Source organism: Cetorhinus maximus, chromosome 10 (genome assembly GCF_964194155.1).
Source record: "Cetorhinus maximus chromosome 10, sCetMax3.hap1.1, whole genome shotgun sequence".
NCBI lineage: Eukaryota > Metazoa > Chordata > Chondrichthyes > Lamniformes > Cetorhinidae > Cetorhinus > Cetorhinus maximus.
Genome location: NC_135888.1, coordinates 60,808,399 through 60,830,644, shown reverse-complemented (window position 1 = coordinate 60,830,644; position 22,246 = coordinate 60,808,399). Strand labels below are relative to the sequence as shown.

Here is a 22,246-nt window from a genome sequence, read left to right as displayed (position 1 = left end):
GTGAGGTCATAGTGTAAGACTATATCAACACTTAAGAAGGCAAGGAGGAAGATGGGGTAACTCAGGAAGTGGCATGAAGATGATGACTCTATGAGTTTTTGAAGTCCGGATATCATAGGAGGAAGTGGAGACTGAGGGAAATAAAGTTTCTGTGACTTCGCCCCAGTGAGATTGCGAGGAGGAGAAAGAGCTTGTTACCCATTACATTTGAGCTTAGGAAGTACAATGAAAGAGGCGCACAGGCCATAATATTTATTGTAATGGGGCAGTCAAGAAAGGTTGAGACAAAAGGGGAGAGAATTTTGATGGATCCTTTTTATGCTGATAGGCATTTGGTTGTATCTAGCCCAAGAGTGTGAGATAAGGCTTAGAGGGTGCACTGTAGATAGGGAGTGGTCCTAGACTGCAGAGTTTTGTGAAGAGTCAGGAGTTACAAAGTTAAAAAATAAGTCTTTTAATATGAGTTCCAAGTAGTTTCTTGATAAATCTACGGGAAGGAAAAAAACAATTACCTGATGCTTCTCAAAATCTGGAATATAGCCTCATGCAGCAGAGAAGCTTGCACATTAATGCAGTTTATATGCCGCAAAATACATGCAGGTACAGAAGTGCTATTTATGCACAAGAGTGGCTTGTATATTGGATATTACAAGGCAAGAAACATGACGATAAAGATAGTGTGTAACTTAAAGGTTTCCTGTTTGATTCTCCATCAATGCCAAGTTAGCTAATGTCCACCACGGTGGCTGTAAATTAACACTGATTGACTTTAGAGTCCTTGGGATAGAGAGGGGCAAAAGCAGATTGAGTGCCGTTCCTGAGCACTTGCTAGTCACTCTTGCAGTGTTGGTGGGCATCAGCTGGGGAAAGCAGGATCGAGCTGGACTGTGATGCCTGCTCTCACTACCCGCCCCTCACAGTTCGACAACCTGCTGAGCCTCACTGCCCAGGCTCACAGATGAAAACTGGTCAGTTGGCTGAGATACCAGAGGAGAACAATGGTCCTTCAGTAGAGAAGGTGGCAAGATTGCCAAAGAAAGAGAAAATATATATATATATATATATATATTCTATCAGTTGTGAGTAAGAGGTGAAAATATAGAGGTCTATTTTGAAAAGTGCAAACAGGAGTAAAATAGTGAATAATTTGTGTTACATATGATGCTGTATATGGGTGTGTCTTACCTCAGTAAATGAGGTTAACACTTGTGTAATAGGCATATGGGGTACAGTTGAATTTGTATACTGTCTGTACAGGAATAAGACTTTTCTTTGTATGTTATTGAATATAATTGTAAAATACATTCAAGCAATGATATTTTTTGAAAATGTGTCACTTTGATGGCTTTTCATTGCACACAAATCAATCAGCTGTGCTTGCTGATCAACACATGGAAATAAAGAAATATTTGCATATATAGAAATTTTATCGCATCAACATCTTAAAGTGCTTCTCACCATGTATTTCCCTGGGGAGTGCAGTGATTTTCAATGTGTAAGCAAACAGAAGTTACACTGCAGCAGCAGTGTTCCAGGAACAGCACTGGGGTTAATGAGCAGTCTGCTTTTGGCTGCATTAGCTACGAAATGAATGTTGTCCAGGACACCAGTAGAACTTTTGCGAAACACTACCAGTAATGTATGGCACCTTTAAAATAGCAAAATATCCCAATGAGTTTGATAATTCAGTGTCAAACCCAGAAGGAGAAGGAGGGAATTAAGAGGACTGGCAGAATGCACGGTCAAAGAGATGGATATCAAGGAGACTTTGAAGAAATGCTTATCTAAAAAGCATTTTAGATGGCCTTTAATGTCCATCCGGATAGCTTTAACATCTCATAGAAAGTAGAAACAGAGAATATTTATGCCACAGAAGGAGGTTATTCAGCCCATCATGTGTGTACTGGTTGAAAAAGGGCTATCCAGCCTAATCCTCCTTTCCAGTTCTTGGTCCATAGCCTTATGGGTTACGGCATTTCAAATGCACATCCAAGTATCTTTGAAATGTGATGGGGGTTTCTGCCTTCACCACCCTTTCAGACAATGAGCTGCAGACCCCCACCACCCTCTGGATGAAGAAATGTATCCTCAACTCCCCTTTAATCCCTTTCCGAATTATTTTAGATCTGTGGCCGGGATTTTCCGGTCCCACCAGCGGTGGGCCTCATCGTGCGTGGGACGGAAATTGACATTTGGCCGCTCTCGAAATTTTTCTATCCTGCCCGTGACGGGGCCCACCGCTGGTGGGACCGGAGAATCCCTTCCTACGCCCCCACCCGGTTACTGACTTCTCTGCTAAGGGAATTAAGTCCTTCCTATCAACTCTATCTATAATTTTAAACATTTCAATTAAATCTCCCCACAGATTCCTCTGTTCCAAAAAAAAACAACCCCAGTCTATCCAATCTTTCCTCACTATTAAAATTCTCCTCACAAATTTCCTCTGCATTTCTCCAGTGTGATCAAATTCTCTCTTTCATGCAGTGACTCGAACTGTATGCAGAACTCTATCCGAGGCCAAACTAGTGTTTTATACTGTTCCAATGTAACCTTCCTCTTCTTATATTTTATGGCCTGAATTTTACCCTCGTGGTGTGCCTGAGGTCAACGTGGCCGGTAGTAGATATAAAACCTGCTCTCGACCAAGATTGTGCTGTGAACACAATCTTACGCTGGCTGGCCGTTAATTGGCCAGCCAGCGTAAAACACGCCCAGAGGAAGACTCAGCACTGCCTTTGGGGGCGGGCACTGCAGGTGCTGGTGAGCACTTCCACTGAGCTCCTTGGAGGCCGACAGCTGCCTCAGGGAGCTGCAGACTGCTAAATAATAAAATAAAAAAACAAAGAAAATGTCCGTGCAGCACAATCAAGCACCTGAAAACATACCTCGTATGCACCCGACCTCAGAATGCAAATTTCTGGCCTTGTATGCCTTCTTAACTATCTTATCTACCTGTCCCGCTAAGTTTAGTGGTTTGTAGACATACACCCCAAGCTCTGTTCAGCTCACACTTCTCCAGATGGAATTCCATTTGCCCAATTACCCATTGGTATCTTCCTGCAGTCTACAGCTATCAAACACAGGCCGGGACTTTCCAGCCCCTCCCGCCAGCAGAATCTTCCGGTCTTGCTAAAGTCAATGGACGTTTGAATGGCTCACCGTATCCGCTGCAGGAGAACCTGCTGTGGTGGGGCCGGAAAATTCCGGCCATAGTTATGTTTTGTAATCATCTGAAAACTTTAGAAAATCATGCCCCTACACTCAAGTCTAAATCATTGATATATTCCACAAAAAGCAAGGGACCTAATGCTGAGCCCTGTGGAACCCCACAGGAAACAGTCATCCAATCACAAAACCACGTGTCAATCATCACCCTTTGTTTCCTGTCACTGAGTAAATTTTGGATCCAGCTTGCCACTTTTCCTTGGATTCCACAGGCTTTTATCTTTCTTGTGGTCTGTCTTTTGGGACCCAGAAGGGAAAAAATAGTTCGGACCAGTACCCTTATTTCCCAGTTTTTACTGCTGTTGCATCTTAAGGTATACAAGACCAATTTGGACCAGTATTCTTAATTCCCAGTTTGTACTGTTTTTCCCTTTTGGGGACCTTGTCAAAAACCTTGAAAAAATCATGTTCTACATCAAACCCACTACTCTCATTGACCCTCCTTGTTTTCTCCTCAAAAAATTCAATCAAGTTAGCCAGACATGACCTTTCCTTAACAAATCTGTGCTGACTGTCCGTAATTAATCTGAACTTCTAAATGACGATTTATACTGTCTTTCAGAATTTTTTCCAATAATTTTTCCATTACCGAGGTTAGGCTGATTAGCCTGTAATTACTCAGTCTGCCTCATCTGAAGGTCAGCAACTCCCAACAATACAGCACTTACAATATTCCTCACAACTCCATTTGAACATCAGGCTCAATTATAAATTCTGGGCCTCTTGATCCGGAGGTGACTGGCTAAGTGTAGCATAGTAGCTTGGTTTCGTGTCTTCCAGTTCCTCCTGTGTGGCCAAGAAACTTCCATACCCCAACCAACTCGACTTCTCTACTGCCCAAATTGCTATATATTTTGGGATTTAATTACAAATAGCAATACTTAGAGAGTGTGTGGACTTCACAGCCTCGTCTGATCCTGTTCTTACTGGCAGCTGCAATCTACAACACAGCTCATTGAACAGTAATTAGGAGCTGGAAATTGCATCCTCCCGACAAGCTATTCTAGTGGATGTTACCCAGTAAACCTTCAGGGGAATCCAAGGCAGCACACTTTAAAGAGTTGGCATTAATTTGTCAGGTTTATAAATTAATTGCAGGAGCTTCAGCCTTCACTCAAGAGTGAGAGAGAGAGAATGAGAAGGATGAAGATTGAGAGAGAGGGGGAGAGAGAGATAGAGTGAGAGGGGAGAGAGAAAGGGTGAGAGGGGAGAGAAAGAGAGAGAGAGAGGGAGGGAGAGAGGGAGGTGGAGGGAGGGAGAAAGTGAGAGGGAGGGAGAAAGTCGGTAAGTCAGAGGGAGAGAGAAAGAGCAAGAGGGTGAGAGAGTGAGATGGAGAGAGAAAGAGTGAGGGAGAAATATAGAGAGAGTGAGGGAGAGAGTGTGAGAGGGAGGGGAGAGAGAGCGAGAGAGAGAATGATGAGAGGGAGGGAGGGAGGGAGAGAGAGAGACTGTTGAATCCCCAAAAGGGGGTAAGGAAAATTAGAGAGAGGGTTATCGTTGAGCTATTTGCGTGTAACCAGCTGCCAGATGACTGGAGAATGATTTGGCAAAAGATTCTCATTGGGGGGAGAGTTCTTGCAAGGTCAAGATTTCTGCATTCAGCACTTAAGGAAACACAGACAAATTTCCACCTTCTAAAAAAAAGAGATTATGCATGGAAAATGTAGCACTTCCATGCTTCCTGGTTTCCCTGCTAAAGTCACCTCGAGCACAGGTCTTAACAGATGGGACCTATTCCAAATTAGGCCCAACGTTTTTGGCTTTCAAGTGTTTCTCCAACTAGTCTTGTTATATAAAAACAAGCTAGAAGTCCCAATCCATGGAGGTACAAATCCATTTTCCATCACACTAAAGGTCACTTGACCAACAATGTAAAAGATGCTATCAGCAACCATCCTTCAAGAGGTAGGTGATTTTTTTTTGATTGCTTGGACTGTTATTTATATGCTATCCAGTGAGATTACGTTGTTTTCACCTTGTAAAGGTTTTATCCACTCTTTTAAAAGTCACTTTCACCAACTCCTATTATCTGGAATTAGCCACATGCCTATCATGACTTACGCACTAATTTCACAGTTGGCACCTTTTGACGTGGAGCTATATGTGTACAATAGTTAATCGCTGCATAACCCAAATCAGAAAATTGTCAGGTTTATTTGATTTACTAGCCTATGGAAATCAGCTAACTCCACAGAAAGAGCACATTTCTGGACATTTCTGCTCTGGTTTTTATGGAGTACGTTTACCCACTGATTCATCAGGTGACTCATTCTCTTCACCCCGAATTGAACTCTAAAAACACAACTTTGACCCTCTGCCTCTGCCTGCAACGAGAACAATGGGTTGTGGGGGGGGATTAAAATAAGGCATGCCAGAGCCTCAATTTTGGTTCAAAAGTCAGGGTCGGGTGACACAATTCAGACTATTTGATTCTGACCACGATCAGCATCTGTTGCCAATGTCACCAGGAGCACAGGGCATCGAGGAGCATAAAGCTTCCTGAAGGGAGCCCCAAAGGTAAGTCAGATAATGTTAGAAATAAAAACAAAAATTGCTGGAAATACTCAGCGGGTCAGGCAGCACCTGCAGAGACAGTAGGGTTAATGGGCTGAATTTCTCGCTGAGCAGGTGAGCGCCGCCCAACCTACTCAAGTGTAAAATGACGCATGATGACGTTGGGTGAGCATCCCGGCGTCATCACGCACTCACACGATATTTCAGTTGGCGGGCCAGAGTCGGCAGCATGCCCACAGGCAATTAACAGGCGTATTAAGGCCATTAAAGTATTAATTGACTGACATTTTTTGCTGCCCCTCCAACCTTATGATTGCCGGGCAGGCAAAAAGGCCAAATGGCCTTTGGATTTTTTATGAAACCTCATCCACGGGCAGGATGAGGTTTCCAACAGGAATTAAAAATAAAATAAAAATTTTTGAAATATCATTTATAACATGTCCCTGCTCATGTGACAGAGTCACATGAGAGGACATGTTTTTAACATCTGTAAACTCTTTATTTTTGATTTTAAAAATCTTCAGCCCCCTAAGGCAGCTCTGTGCCTCAGGGAGCTCTCAGTGTGCGCACTCGTGTGCATGTGCTAGATTCCGCGCTCGCCCTCATCCCCTCCTCACCCCGGCAGCGCTCAGCGTTGCAGCGCACGTTTCACGCTGGCTGGCTGATAAGATAAAAATCCTGCCCAATGTTTCAGGTCGATGACCTTTCACATGAACAGTTTTGGATCTGTGTTCTTTCATCTGTTCTTGACCATTTCATCATGTCAAACTGGTTAAGGAGCTCAGAGTTCATAAAATTGAAGTATTTGTTAAAATTAATATAAAATCATGCAGATGCAGAATCAAGTGGGCAATGACATTGTCAATTCTAAATGCTTTCCTCCTCCAATAAATATAACTTTAGTTCTGTTGTACCTAATGTATATAGCATAAAGGGTACTGTCAGAGAAAACCCAACTGAAAATCCATTTTCTTCTTGTTTGAAATGGGAGATGATCATCATCAGCATCCTTCCATCTATGAAAGATGATGGACACGCAGTGAACAATCCCTTTCAGATGGGATGTCTTCATAAGGCGCGCCTTTGCTGAAGGCTGTAGAGGTCAATCCTTGAGAGGCAGGTTGTCGCACATGAAGCTATCAGGACTTATTGTGGATTACACTCAATAATATGACTTATTACATCATTGTGTAATGCATTTAAAAATATGAGGAAAACAGCAAGTTTGCGCAGCATTTTCCACAAAGTTGTTCTCTTAAATCAAAGGGTGAATTTTATGTGGGGATGGATTAGCCCTGCCCTCCCCATCCCCAACACAACCAAAAAGCACCATGCTGACCAGAAACCAGTGTGCCCTGCAGTGATAATACACTGGCACAGCCTAAATTGTTTCAAAGTGAGACTTCTGCCTCCATCTGGGAGGAAGTCCCGCCCTAGAGAGCTACTGACCAATCTGATTGGCTGGCAGCGCTGTAGTTCCAGCAGTGCCAGAATTGAGGAGTGGCCACTGCTGGGACTACAAGCAGTTCCCAAAGAAGAAGTGTCATGGATACTGGACTTCAGGTAACTCCAGGGATTTTGGATGGGCCTGCCTGGCAGACCCCAGCGAGGGGTGGAGGGGTTGGGTGGCTGTGCTTTAGAGCCCAAGAGGGGAGGCTAAGGTGGGGGGGGGGGGGGGTGGGGGCTGTGATCTTGGGGGTGGCTACCCCAAAATGAGGTAACACTTTCCTATCCAAAAGCAGCCTGTGCAGTGAAAGCTGCTGGGTTACCCGCCTTGCCTCTGCCTTCACCTGCCACACGTATTAATACAGCGGCAGCGGAATGAAGCTCTTAAGTGGCCATTAATTGACCACTTAAGGCCCTCAATTGGCCCAAGGGTGGACAAGCTGCCCAACGCCTTACCTGCCCACCATAATGTGGGAGACAGGTCGGGGGTGTGCGGGAAGGCGGCAGGCATGCCACCTATTTATTTTATGAGGCTTCCCCCCAACTTCAAATATGTTGCTGGCACTGGGGAGCTGGGTGGTGTTGCTGTAAAATTCACCCCCAGATTCAGTATGAATTCCTGAGATGTGGTGTCACTGGCATTTGGCCTCGAGTAGAAGATGGTGGTCGACCTTTATTGAACCACTGCAGTCCTACATGGTGAAGGTGCTTGAGCACCTTCAGTATGAATGATACACATTGCATTAGCTCTATTGTATCCATTCACACATCCAGAAAATGCACACCCCTTCGGGCTGTGCACATATGGTCGCTAAGGAGAAAATCAGTGCTCTTGCTGAAAGTACTTAAGCATGCCCATATGAGCCTTGATACAGCTGAGCTGTAAGTCAGTCTCCCTCATGCATCATTGCCATGACATTTCGCTTCAACGCCAACCTCAGAAAGCCAACTAATCCTGATATGTCTCAACAACATCTATCCTTGTGATTCAACCTGACCAAGGATCACACTTAGGGGAAGCTTAATTCTGCAGAGCTTTAGACAATGGTTAAAATGGCTTCAATTTATTGGAGGAGAAAGGACAGATTGATCCAACTTTTCACAGCAATTTGGTTTATCGATGTAACACCACTCTACCCCAGGGTGCATTGTGGAAACATGTTTCCTTTTTAAATTGCCTCTACATTTTCCTGTCAATACCAAGCAATTTGCAAATCCTGTCAGAAAAATCTATGAAATGAGCATAAATCAATCAGAGCACTAATTCTGAAAGAAGTCAACTGTTGATGACGGATGGAGACTGGAAATGACAGGAAAGAAATTCAACTCATCGTTGCCTGTTTTTCTGATGTTAAATCAAAATCATGCCACCAACTTTTACATCAAGTTCTAACTTGCTCAATCAGCACAGGAAGTATTGGAGACCATATTAACTCGAGCGACTTTCAGTCATCCAGGGTGCCTGCCTGCAGTTTTAGGGCTCCTTAAATTCACAGGTTTTAAACTCAGGAACTAAGAAGGCAGAGTGTATATTGTGCAGACATGTACCAGGCATTGAGTGGCACTATAGGGACAGCATCCTTATAGGGACAACTAGAGGCCATTCAGGCAAAAAAAAAGGGCCAAGCAGCTGCATTGCTTTTTAGTTTTTATCAACCCACGAGGCAGTATTTCTCCTCCTGGACCTACAAAAGAGACACAAGCCTGCCACCAACCATACTTGACTCCCTCATTCCGAACTCATCAACCAGAATGCTACAATTTTGTTTATTTAGCAATTTGTTGAGAAGTTGACTCCAGGATCATTTTTTTTTCAGGGTCACAGAGTTTGTCCAACCAGAAAGGAAGAGAGAAATACTGGGCCAAAATTCCAAGCCGTGTTCACGGGTCTCACACAGTAACTGTGCCACACACGTGCTCGTTAAATAATTAATCTAATGGTTCTTTAATATTGATTTGGACCATTGGAACTTGCACATTACTCCCATCATCAAATGTCACATCTAGGATCAGACAATCCCCCGCCCTTCATGAGTTGCACGAATTGGTCTCTCCAACAAACAAACATAATTTAAGTTATCCAGTCTAATTCCTCCACCAATACATTAATTGGAGCATGTCATAGCGAGACGTTCCCAATCAGTACCAGTGCAATACATCAAGCTTGCTAGGCCTGCTCAGCCCTGCTGTGCTCTAACCTCAGTCTTGAGTCTGGAGTGTAGGTTGCTTGGGCCCAAGGTTAATGCAAAGATTGGGGAGGCCACAATGTTGCTGAGCAGCTGCCTTAAAGAGGCAGTCCACATTAAACACAGCTCCACTTTAACAACTAGATCAAAGCCATGCTCCAGACCTGTGCCTACCCCATGAGCCACAACTGATCATCATCAGGTCATGTTTGTGTGCGGAGGTACATAGATATAAATAATTATACTGCCTTCAAGGCCCCAAAAGAACATAAATAGTACACGAAAACTGAAATACTGGTGAGTCACACACAGCCCAGCAGCAAATTCCTGCAACACCTTGTCAAATACTGTGATTTCTGTATGTGAGAAACATTTTCTTATTTTTACAAACCCCCAGCTGTCTCTCTGGAAAGAAGACCAGATAAATCAGAGCAGTTGTAGCACCCGCCCCCAAACTGAGGCTTAAGATAGAGAAAATACTAAGGAATATTTTTGTGCTTGCTGTTTCTATGGAAACAGGTCCCATCCGCAACCAGAATGCTACAATTTTGTTTATTTAGCAATTTGTTGAGAGGTTGACTCCAGAATCACGTTTTTTTTCAGGGTCACAGAGTTTATCCAACTAGAAAGGAAGAGAGAAATACTGGGCCAAAATTCCAAGGCATGTTCACGGGTCTCACACTGTAACTGTGCCACACACGTGCTCATTAAATAATTAATCTAATGGTTCTTTAATATTGATTTGGACCATTGGAACTTGCACATTACTCCCATCATCAAATGTCACAGATAGCCTCCGGCAAACAGTGGGATATGTGGACACCCCATACCCCTGGGTACAATACAAAAGAAGAGGGATATTTGTAGTTCATGGGCCCCCAGTTGAGCACCGTTCTCCCCATGCTTCACTGACAACTTTGAAGCCCTTTGCACAGATGGCAATCTGAGGTACCAAGCGAAGCAGAGCTCACCACATATTTGCACAAATGGATCCCAGAAGAAGGGTGATTTGCATGATTACTTACAACCAGGCTGTGGTCTCTTCCCATATTAATAACTGTCTGGTTCACAATTCGGAGCAACTTTGTTATGATCCCCTGGAGATGGTTGTGAGTTAAACCCTAGGGAAAAGAAAAGAAGAATGGTGAGGCAGCCATTTTGTGTCAATTCCAGGACAGCCATTTTGAATCAGGTTGAGGCAATACATTCATCAGGTAACAAAGTCTTCAATTTCTGGATAAAGCCCTAAATACAGTTATATATCTAGAAACAGGTGCATTTTAATAGTAATAGTAGTAAAAGTCAACAACTGTAATGCTCTTCCTTTCTGTTTGCTCTGCCTTCTCCACAGAGTCTTTAGCATCTTACATTATGGATCCAATTTCTTTCTCCCCTTCTCTGAGGTGGAAGGAGCCATAACCCCTTGCACCAGGCTTTGGCTCATAGGTAGTATCCTCACCTTGGAGATAGTAGGAGACATTTCCATAATTGAGGTGGGTAGCTCGTCAGGAAATTTTCTGATTTAATAGAACTGCCTCAATTTAAAGGACCCGGTTAATTCCAATTTTCACTCTGGGGAGGTTGTTGGGGGCTAGTTACAGAATAAAGTCAGGCCTGCCAACCCTGGAAACAGACAGTAGGCAGCCACAGGGACAGGTGAGTGTGGGGACAGGTGAGTACTAGGTGGGCTGGTTAGAAGGCTTTTCTCTGGGACATTGACCCAGTTGTTTTGGAAGCTATTATTTGGAAGCTCCTTCACCCCTCACACCCGCTTACATCCCGTACCCACTCCCCATGCACCTACCAACACATGTCCCTGTGCCCCTTGCATGCCACCTCATACACCCATGCCACCTCCATAGCCATTCACTCAGTATCCACTATGGGTACACATCTGGAGCCACGTGGAGATGAAAAAAAACTTCTAACAATCTAAAAGAGCCCTCACTTATACACACTTGATACAGAAAAAAAGCTCTCATTCATTAAACCCGTGCAAAGATTTTCGATCCCTTGAGTTTTTAATCTGTTATAAAAATGAACTTCTATTCAGTAACTACATAAAGGACAGCTAATCTTTTACCAGCTTATTTAAGCTGTCAATCAAAATGTGAGCTCCTCCTCACTCTCCTCTCCTCCTACCTCCCCACTGAGATAAGTGTTTTTGGAGCTCTTGAAACTCAGCTAAGCATTCATAATGACCTCGGCTGTAACAACAGCTCTTGGGAAATGTTAACAATGAACTCTACTGAAACTACAGGAACCAGATAGTTTTTTTCTAACCTACAAAGATGGCCTGTTAATCAAAGCAGCCCAGTGGCCGGTGTATTTTCTTAACTCTAATTGGTAGCTTCAGCCTGTTTTCTATTTTGCTTTTAAAAACTTGGGGATTTAAATAACTTCAGATCATAATACTTAAACAAACCTTATCTGACCACCAAGAGCAGTTACATTACTGCATAAATTTGTGACTCCCACACAACGGGTTCAGACTCTGGGAACAGCCAAAATGGGGTCTGTTTGAACTCAGCAATAATTTCAAATGGCCACTCTGAGTTCAGGCTTCCTGCCTGTGTGATGCACGTCCATCCCCCTTCTCTGACAAACAAAAATGAGATCTGTCAGAAATGGGAGTGGGACTTCTGCATCCGGGTCCCACCTGTCACTTCAAAAGGCCTCCAGGGTTGGTCCAACTCCGTGAAAGTCCGGCCCAAAGTCAAGTGGGTTCAAGCCTCTGCTCCAAAAACCGGAGCACTCGGCCAAGACTGAGAGAGCACAGCATTGTTGGAGGTGTCGTTTTTTGAATGGGACATTAAACCTGTCTGCCCTCTCTGGTGAATTTAAAGGATTCAACGGCACTATCTGAAGAAGAACAACAAATGAGTCAACCTTTGTGTCCTGGCCAATATTCATCCTTCAACCTAAATGATTGAAACAGAATATCTGATCATTTATCTCATTGCTGTCTATGGGAGCTTACTGTGCAAATATGGCTGCCATGTACCCTAAATTATAACAGTGACTACACTTGAAAAGTACTTCATTGGCTGCAAAGTATTTTGGGATGTTCCGTAGTTGTGAAAGGAGCAATATAAAAGCAAATTCTCTCTTTTACTAACAGCCCACTCGTTCAGAATTGTACCACTCTTCATACACAAAATTTTCAGAGTTTTTAGTGGCATTCCCTTGGCTATTGATGTAGTAATAGGGTCTGGTACATACACGGTTAATGTGGGACTGAGTACAATGCCGCCCACACGGTGATATAAGAAGGCACATGACCCAGAGACAGGGTCAGTCTAGAGATGGATAGTAAAGATCTAAACTGGAGTCAGTTCCGTACCTGTACCCTCTGCTGTAAATATGTACATAGTTGTGAGTTGGTAATAAAGACTTGCTGTTAATATACTCAAGACTACAAAGCCTACTTCATGGTGTCTGAAGCAGGATTCTTCAATTGGAACATATTAAACTGCTAATAAAGTCGATCAGCTTAACTCTTGCATTGTCTCCTTGCCTTTACAGGATTATAGGCCCTTGATATTAACTTGGAGGTCGGGTTAGAGTTGGTGGCTGGTGGCTGGGGATGGGTGGGGGCAGGGGGGGGATGGGGGAGGTGTATGGGGTGGCTATTTTGCAGCTGGGAAACCCAAAACTTATAAAAAGAATGTTTCAATGTCCCAGTTTTAGCAAGCCGGATTGAAATGTGACTGACTGTCGGGTGGCAAGGCCTGAGACACCAGGCCACAACAAGGGAGTGGAGAGGAAATCCAGTCAGCCAGGGGCGGGATTTTCTAGCCCCGCCCACTGCCGGGATCATTAGATCCCTCCGATGCCAAATCTCTCATGGAAAATCCCAGCCCAGTTCAAAACCCAGAAGGAGAAAACAGTTCAGACCAGTACTCTTATTTCCCAGTTTTACTGGTGCTCGATTTTAAAGTATATAAGGCCATTTCGGACCAGTATTCTTATTTCCCAGTTCCTACAGTTTTTTTCCTTCTGGGAATTTAAGATGCAGATTATAAACCTGAGGCTGACGCCTGATTATAATATTTAAATAAGCAACCTGCCTCCTGGCAACACATTGGTCACCCATTCCCAGCCCCACTTCCTGTTTTAATGGAGGCAGGTTGAGAATTTTTTAATAACATTTTTACATCTCCCCTGACTCAACCACTGGTTTTTGGGGATTAAAATTCTCACAATACTGTAAAATGGTTCAGAAATTCAACAACCATTAAATGAAGAGGGGGGAAAGTCTGCTATCACCCCAAGTTGGTATAGCAGCTTCTGTTCTACAATTGGCCTGAAGGTTGGTGGCAGGATTAACTTCTCACAGCTATCCAGGATCTCACCTGCAGACTGGGCAATGGCCGATTTTCCCCATCCCGTCCCAAACCCCAGCCCAACCACAGCTTGAAAAGCCACTAATGATCAATCATATGTGAAGGATGGCTACCTTGCTGAGATACAGAAGAGGAGGCTGCATGGCACCGGCTAGCCTGTGCCCCAGCAAGAGTCAGTATCCATTGAGTGCGGAGCAGCTAACTGAAAATAGACTCCATCTTAAGGAGGTAAACATCAAGATGTTCTCTGACTCTTGCTGGAAGCTGTACGTTTGTGGGTGTGAGAGAAGGATGTGGGATCAAACTCAACTCCCAAACTCCCTGCAGTCCAACAACCTAACCAATGCTCACTGAGGCAGTGACAACAAGGCAGCATCTACACCTATCTCAGCTGGAATCAAGTCTTTCAGTAGGAGAAGTGGGGAGAACATGCAGTGGTCTGCACTGGAGTGCTATATTTGGCTACAGTAGAGAGCTTCAGTTGGAGATTGGTGACTGAGGGAGTTTAAGGGTTGAATTAAGGGTTAAATTCTATCTAAAGTCTAGTCTTGCTTTAATTTAGCAATTAACTAAAAGTTGCAGTTAGGGTTGGAAGAAGATGAGTTTTAGTCCAGGCTTAAAAGAGGGCTCATACAGGCTCAGCTTGAAACTGCAACTAGTTAATTAGATAACTGGCTTAATCAGGTTTTCAGAGGCTAGGTTTAGAGAGTATAAAAATAGTGCTGACTTTGTCTGCCCTGGAGTACTGTGTTTGGCTGCAGTAGAGCTTCAGTTGGAGTTTGGTGACAGGGAGTTCGGTGAGGAGGGAGGAGGTGCTCCTTTCCTTTTCTACCTTTCTTTAGATAGAAGAGTGGCGGCCTTGGTAAGTAGGAACTGGTGAGTAAACCAGAAAAGTGTAATATTTTTAAAGTTGCTATACTTGGATTTAACTGAGAAGCGCCAGGAATAATGGAAATTTAGGGCCAATATAATAAAGTAATATAAATAATCCAAAGTAGAATAAAGTTAATGTAAGGGAAGTAGAGTTAAGACAGGGCAGGGCAGCTCAGTCAAGCGGAATATGTGCCCTGTAATCTGTGCAAAGTCATGGACGCTACCAGTGTTCTCGATGACCACATGTGCAGGAAGTGCTGCCAGCTGCAGAAACTTGAGCTCCGGGTTTTAGAGCTCGAGCGGCGGCTGGAGTCTCTGTGGCGCATCCTCGAGCCTGAGAGCTATGTGGAAAGCCTGTTCAGAGAGGTGGTCACACCACAGCTTAAGGGCCTGGCGACAGAGAGGGAATGGGTGACCACCAGGCAGTCCAAGAGAAGTAGGCAGGTAATGCAGGAGCCCCCTGGAGTCCCGCTCAGAAATCAGTTTTCCACTTTGGAAGCTGGTGAGGGCGCTGGCTCCTCAGTGGAGTACAGTCAGAGCCACCTTTGTGGCACCACGAGGGGAGGAAGAAGAAAGGAAGAGCTATTGTGATAGGGGATTCATTGGTTAGGGGAGCAGACAGGTGTTTCTGTGGCCGTAAATGTGACTCCAGGATGGTATGTCGCCTCTCTGGTGCCAGAGTCAAGGATGTCACAGAGCGGCTGCAGGACATTCTTCTGGGAAGGGTGATCAGCCAGAGGCTGTGGTCCACATTGGGACCAATGACTTAGGTAGGAAGGGGGATGTGGTCCTGCAATCAGAATTTAGGGAGCTAGGCAGAAAATTAGCACACAGGACCTCTAAAGTAGTAATCTCTGGATTGCTTCCAGTGCCACGTGACAGTGAGTAAAGAAACAGGAGGATAAAGCAGACGAATGTGTGGCTGGAAAGATGGTGCCAGAAGGAGGCCTTTAGGTTCCTGGGACACTGGGACTGGTTCTGGGGGAGGTGGCACCTGTACAAGCCGGATGGGTTGCACCTGAACAGAGCTGGGACTGAGATCCTTGCAGGCCGTTTTGCTTGTGCTGTTGGGAGGGCTTTAAACTAACTCAGCAGGGGTGTGGGAACCACGAAAAAATGCTAGAGAGGAATACCAGGGTGCGCAAAATACTGTGAGGGACAGATAGCACTAGTACAGAGAATAGTAAGTTAATAGGTAAACTCGGGGTGAGGGAGAAAGTAACAAAATCTAAATCAGGGTTACTATGCATGTATGTGAATGCACGGAGTATAGTAAATAAGATTGGGGAGTTACAGGCGCAGATTGCCATGTGGAAATATGATGTTGTGGTGATAACAGAGACCTGGCTCAAGGAAGGGCAGAACTGGGTGTTAGATATTCCCGTGTATAAGGTGTTCAGAAAAGATAGGAAAGGAAGGAAAGGAGGAGGGGTGGCGGTGTTGGTTAAGGAGAACATTGCAATGCTGGAGAAAGAGGATGCCCCAGAGGGTTCAAGGACCGAATCAATTTGGCTAGAGTTAAGGAACAAAAAGGGCGGAATTACATTGCTCAGTGTGGTCTATAGACCGGCAACTAGTGAGAAGGATGTAGAAGCACAAATCTGCAAGCATTATAGAGTAGTTATAACGGGGGACTTTAATTACCCAAATGTAGACTGGGACAGTGGCACTGTAAAGGGCAGAGAGGTGCAAAAGTTCCTAGGTTGTGTTCAGGAGAATTTTCTATAGCAGTATGTGTCCAATCTAACAAGAAAAGATGCACTGTTGGACGTGGTTCTTGGAAATGAGGTGAGCCAAGTAGATCACGTGTCAGTGGTGGAACATTTAGGAGACAGTGATCATTGTATGTTTTAGGATGATGATAGAAAAGGACGACAGGCAATCCAGAGTAAAAATAATTAACTGGGCCAGAGCCAACTCTGATGGGGCAAGAATGGAGCTGGGCTACATAGACTGGAACGAAAGATTGGCAGGAAAAACTGTGGCTCATCAATGGGCTACCTTCAAGAAAGAATTGGTTCGGGCACAGTCAAGGTATATTCCATCAAAAGGGAAAGTTAGGACAAACAAATCCAGAGCTCCCTGGATGAAAAAGGAGATTGAAATTATGATAAAGAAGAAAAAGTACGCTTCTGACAGGTGTCAGGTAGAAAATACAATTGAGAACCAAGAGGAATAAAGAAGGTCCAGAGGGGAGGTGAAGAAGCATATTAGAAAAGCAAAGAAGGGTTATGAGAAAAGACTGGCAGCCAACATAAAGGGGAATCCCAAGGTCTTCTATAGGCACATTAATCGTAAAAGGGTGGTAAAGGGAGGAGTAGGGCCAATTAGGGACCTATAAGGGAATTTACACATGGATGAAGGGGCCATGGCTGAGGTATTAAATGAATACTTTGCATCCATCTTTACCAAAGAGGTAGATGCTACCCAAGCCATGGTGATAGATGAGGAAATTCTATCACTTGAAGGGTTCAAAACTGATAAGGAGGAAGGGTTGAATAGACTGTCAATACTTAAAGTTGACAAGGCACCGGGACCTGATGGGATGCATCCAAGGATATTGAAGGCAGTGAGAGTAGAAATTGTAGGGGCACTGGCCATTATATTTCAGACTTCCCTAGACTCAGGGGTGGTGCCAGAGGACTGGAGAATTGCAAACATTACGCCCTTGTTCAAAAAAGGTTGTAAGGATAAGCTGAGCAATTACAGACCAGTCAGTTTAACTTCAGTGGTGAGCAAGATTCTAGAAACAATTATTTGGGACAGAATTAGTAGTCACATGGAAAAACATGGGTTGATAAAGAATAGCCAGCATGGATTTCTAAAGGGGAAATCGTGTTTAGTAACTTGGTGGAGTTTTTTGAAGAGGTAATAGAAAAGGTCGATGAGGGTAATGCTGTTGATGCGACGTACATGGACTTTCAAAAGGCATTTGATACAGTGCCACACAGCCGACTTGTGAAAGACGTTATTGCTCATGGAATAAAAGGGACAGTAGCAATGTAGATGCAAAATTGGCTGAAAAATAGGAAGCAGAGAGTAATGGTCAATGGATATTTTTCGGGCTGGAGGAAGGTTTGTAGTGGAGTTCCCTAGGGGACGGTATTGGGACCCTTGCTTTTCTTGATATATTTTAATGATTTAGATCTTGGTGTGCAGGGGACAATTACAAAGTTTGCAGATGATACGAAGCTTGGGAGTGTTGTGAACTACGAGGAGGATGGTGTGGAACTTCAAGAGGACATAGATAAGTTGGTGGAGTGGGCAGATAGGTGGCAGATGAAGTTCAATGTGGAGAAGTGTGAGGTGATGCATTTTGGTAGGGAGAACATGGACAGACAATATAAAATAAGAGGTGAAATTTTGAAGGCGGTGCAGGAGCAGAAAGACTTGGTGTATATGTGCATAGATAGTTGTGCATAGATCATTGAAGATGGCAGGGCAGGTGGAGAGATCAGTCAATAAAGCATATAGTATCCTGAGCTTTATTAATTGGGGCATACAGTGCAAGAGCAGGGAGGTTATGCTGTATTTATATAAGACCCTCATTACACCTCAGCTGGAATATTGTGTACAGTTCTGGGCACCATATTATAGAAAGGATGTGAACACATTGGGGAGAGTGCAGAAGAGGTTTACAAGAACGGTTCCAAGGATGAGAAACTTCAGCTATGAGGATAGATTGGAGAAGCTGGGACTGTTTTCCTTTGAGAGGGGACTTGATAGAAGTTTTCAAAATCATGAGGAGTCTGAACAGAGTAGATAGAGAGAAGCTGTTCCCACTCATAAAAGGATCAAGAAAGAGAGGGCACAGATTTAAAGTGACTTGCAAAAGAAACAAATGTGACATGAGAAAAACCATTTTCACACTAGCGATTCAGGTCTGGAATGCACTGCCTGGAAGTGTGGTGGAGGCAGGTTCAATTGAGGCATTCAAGAGGACATTAGATGATTATTTGAATAGAAACAATGTACAGGGGTACCGGGAAAAGGCAGGGCCAATGGCACTAGGACATAATGCTCATTTGGAGAACCGGTGCAGACACGATGGGCCGAATGGCCTCCTTCCTTGCCGTTAAAATTCTGTGAAGAGGAAATTCAAACAAATGAACCACTTCCTTTTGCTGTGCTACTTTTTTCAATCAGTCTGCTGACTGCAGGATATAAATTTAACATTATACAGAGAACAGAAGCAAATTCAGGGCATGCATCTATAGCTGTACGCATTCAGTGTTGGTAATTATAAAAATAATGGCACATTAATCAGATTGCAATGTGTGCTCCATGTACCTAGGTTTTACCCCTGATACCTTGGTACTAAAGTAGTTCATGCTTCACCTACGCTACTTCATCACTTCCTAAACACTAATGTTTTGAAACAGGTGGCCTGTGTGAAGCTGTGCACAGAGGCTGATTCTGTCTGTCATTTTCAGACCCGCTGCAGGCTGCAAAGAGCATCGGAGGCAGAGCTGTATAATCGTCTTCTGATGAGGCTCATTGGACTGATGTAGAGACTGTGAGGGGTCATTTAAACCAAATGCAACAGACGGAGAAACGGGTGGCTTCAGATCCACTTCAACTCCTGGACACTGCACAAGTTCCAGGATGGTGCTTCAGAGAGCGATAATTTGCTGTATAGAAAGATACTGAACGGCATGTGCAGTCAGTTACACTTGCCCTTGCATGTTTTGGTTTTGAATTATGTGTGTGGCAAGTTATTGAAACAAGGGAGCTGATACCAGCAAAGTGAGGGACAGCGAGCATCTTGGACCTGAGTGAATAGGACAAACAACTTCACCAATCAAGACTGTGAAATTAACAGTGCAAGGAATGTGAAGAGAGGGTAAATTAAAGTGGATGAATTTAAAGTCAAATCAGGTACAGAAAGAGCAATAAAGAGAAGGAAAGAAAGACAAGATTAAGAAAGTGGTAGAGAGAAGAAGAGACAGAAGGGAAAAGTAAAAAGTACTTTGCAATTTTAGATTTTTTAAATCTCTTAACAATTAATACCTGGAGGAATGAGACTTGACATTTGCAGTCGTTAATTTTCAGTGCCAGAAAGGTTGATTGGCAGTAAGTAACACTTATCATGCCTTCACCAAGGTACTTAGACATGAAAAGACAAGACTTTACTTCCTGTGGTGAGTTTAGCTCGCATCAACTGTACATATATAGTGACGTCACTGTTTTGTATATTGGCTGTGTGGCCTATCTTGAGTTACTTGGTCTGATTCAGGCAGTTATTTCAAACTGGCTATTTACACTATATACACTATATACATGTTGAACCATTCAGGAGGTACATCTCTCTTGTTCCATCTGCTGTACAGAGTCTCTAGCCCATGACTTCTGATGTCAGTACTACATCATGATCTACATCACTAACTCATTACCATAACTATTTTATTAAACATTACATGATAGCCACACCACTTCAATAGTGAGGGAGATAGCCACTTTCATGAAACAAATGCCAGAGCTACTACAGATCATGTGATCTTTCCTAACAAGTATTATTCTTAAAGGTAATTACGCACTAAATAAAACTATAATTACTACAGCTACTTTTTGGATATTCGCATTTCACCGTGCATTTGCTCCATTGCTTGAAGTTCCTGCAACATTTAGGTATAAATGAAAACGAGCACCTTTAGCTTCACTTTTTTAAAATTCTGTCATGGGATGTGAGAATCATTGGCAATGCCAGCATTTGTTGCCCATCCCTAATTGCCCTTGAAATGGTGGTGGTGAACTGCCTTCTTGAACTGCTGCAGTCCGTGTGATGTGGGTACACCCACCATGCTGTTAGGGAGTTCCAGGGTTTTGGCCGTGTGACATGAAGGAACAGCAATATAGTTCCAAGTCAGGATGATGTGTGGCTTGGAAGGGAACTTGCTGATGGTGTTGTTCCCATGGATCTGCTGCCCTTGCCCTTCTGGTGGTAGAGATCACAGATTTGGAAGGTGGTGTTGAAGGAGCCTTTGTGAGTTGCTGCAGTGCATCTTGTATACAGTACACACTTCTGCCACAGTGCATCGGTAGTGGAGGGAATGAATGTTTTAAGGCTGTTTTGTCCTGGATGGTGTTGAATTTCTTGAGTGCTGTTGGAGCTGCATTCATACAGGTAAATGGTGAGTATTCCATCACACTCCTGACTTGTGCCTTGTAGATGGCTTTGGGGAGTCAGGAGGTGAGTTACTCACTATAGAACTGGCAGCCTCAGACCAACTCTTGTAGCCACAGTATTTATATGGCTAGTCGAGTTCAGTTTCTGGTCAATGTTAACCCCCAGGATGTTGACAGTGGGGGATTCAGCAATGGTAATATCATTGACTGTCAAGGGGAGATGGTTAGATTCTCTTTTGTTGGAGATGATCATTCCCTGGCACTTGTTATGCTGACAGCAAATTCTGGTCCAAAAGCAAAATTCTGTCTAGGCATATCCTGAATCATCTGTGCCAGCTCTTAAGCCCCAGGTGAGGTTCTGACTGCTTTCCCTTTCTGGAACAGCACAGTTGTCAGTTTTTCTTCCAACAATGCCAGTTCTGCTGATTGAGGGATGATTTGTAACATATAATTAATGTTGATTAAGGAATGAAACCATAAGCAGCATGTCACTTTGGGGTTTCCCCTGCTGAGAATCCTCTAAATGCACCATGGAAGAAGTTCTTGATTCCAGTAGTCCTGCCTCAGGCAATTGCTCAGCAGCAACATTTCATAGAATGTGCAGCACAGAAAGAGGCCATTCAGTCCAGCTGGTTCATGATGGTGTTTGTCCAACACACAAGCCTTCTGTTAGACCTGGCGGACGGTTTAAATGCAGCCTAGGCAGCCCCCGGAATGCTGCCACAGAGGACATTCCCTGAGCCGGCACTACGGACCCGAGTGCAGCTGGACATGGCAGGTGGGAGGGCAGGTCAGATGGGCACTTGGCCCGCTGCTAATCTGAGTGCCTCGCCGTCCTCCTGGAGGAAGTGGCTGCCAGGAGGGACAACCCTGTCCCCAGGGATGGGAGGAGGAGGCCACCGTATCTCACCAAGAGGGCATAGGGGGAGGTGGCATTGCTGGTCAGCAGCCGTGACGTGGTGTGACACTCCTGGGTGCAGTGCTGGAAGCGCTTCAATGCCCTGCTGCACTCAGGAAGGGTGAGCACCGTGTTGGCATGGGTCAGCGTGCAGAGGTGTTAAGGTCTGGCCATCCCCCTGTGGACCTCAGGGGTGCTAGAGTCTGAGTGCCAACTGTCAATGATGTCAGAGCTGGCCAAGAGGTGAGCCCTGGCTGCTTGGAGTGAGTACCTTGTGGCTTGAGGGCTTCGACTTGGAAGTGCCATGCCCAGTGTTCCTCAGCTGGGGTTGGCCAGGCTGCAATGGCACTGCATGTAGAGAGTGGACTAATCAGTACTCCTGTGTTGTTTCAGGAGAAGACAGCCCACAACAATATAGAAAGGTTGAGGACCGGTGGAGGCCCCGCTAGCCTCCTAATCCTCTCGAGGTATAAGCAAGATGCCCTAGAGCTCAAGAGCTGGGCATGCCTCTCATGCAACCTAGCGTGGAGAGGCGGGGGATGCCAGATGCAGGTAAGAGCGCAGTGTACAGAGGTGAGAATTTCGGCTTGTGCAACCATTCTAGTGTAGTCTCTTCATTGATGTGAGCCTCG

The 22,246-nt window shown here is 44.4% G+C and overlaps 2 protein-coding genes across 2 annotated transcripts in view; one reads left to right on the top strand and one right to left on the bottom strand.

Moving 5' to 3' along the window:
* dock2 (dedicator of cytokinesis 2) overlaps positions 1-22,246 on the bottom strand; it is a 634,661-nt gene that overhangs the window by 348,279 nt on the left and 264,136 nt on the right. The window contains exon 27 of the mRNA XM_078550540.1: positions 10,397-10,492. Within this exon, the coding sequence (XP_078406666.1) occupies positions 10,397-10,492 (96 nt within the window). The remainder of the gene's footprint in view (positions 1-10,396; positions 10,493-22,246) is intronic.
* Positions 1-22,246, top strand: part of LOC144685723 (protein INSYN2B-like) — a 120,250-nt gene that overhangs the window by 90,357 nt on the left and 7,647 nt on the right. The gene's annotated exons all lie outside the window — the stretch shown is intronic.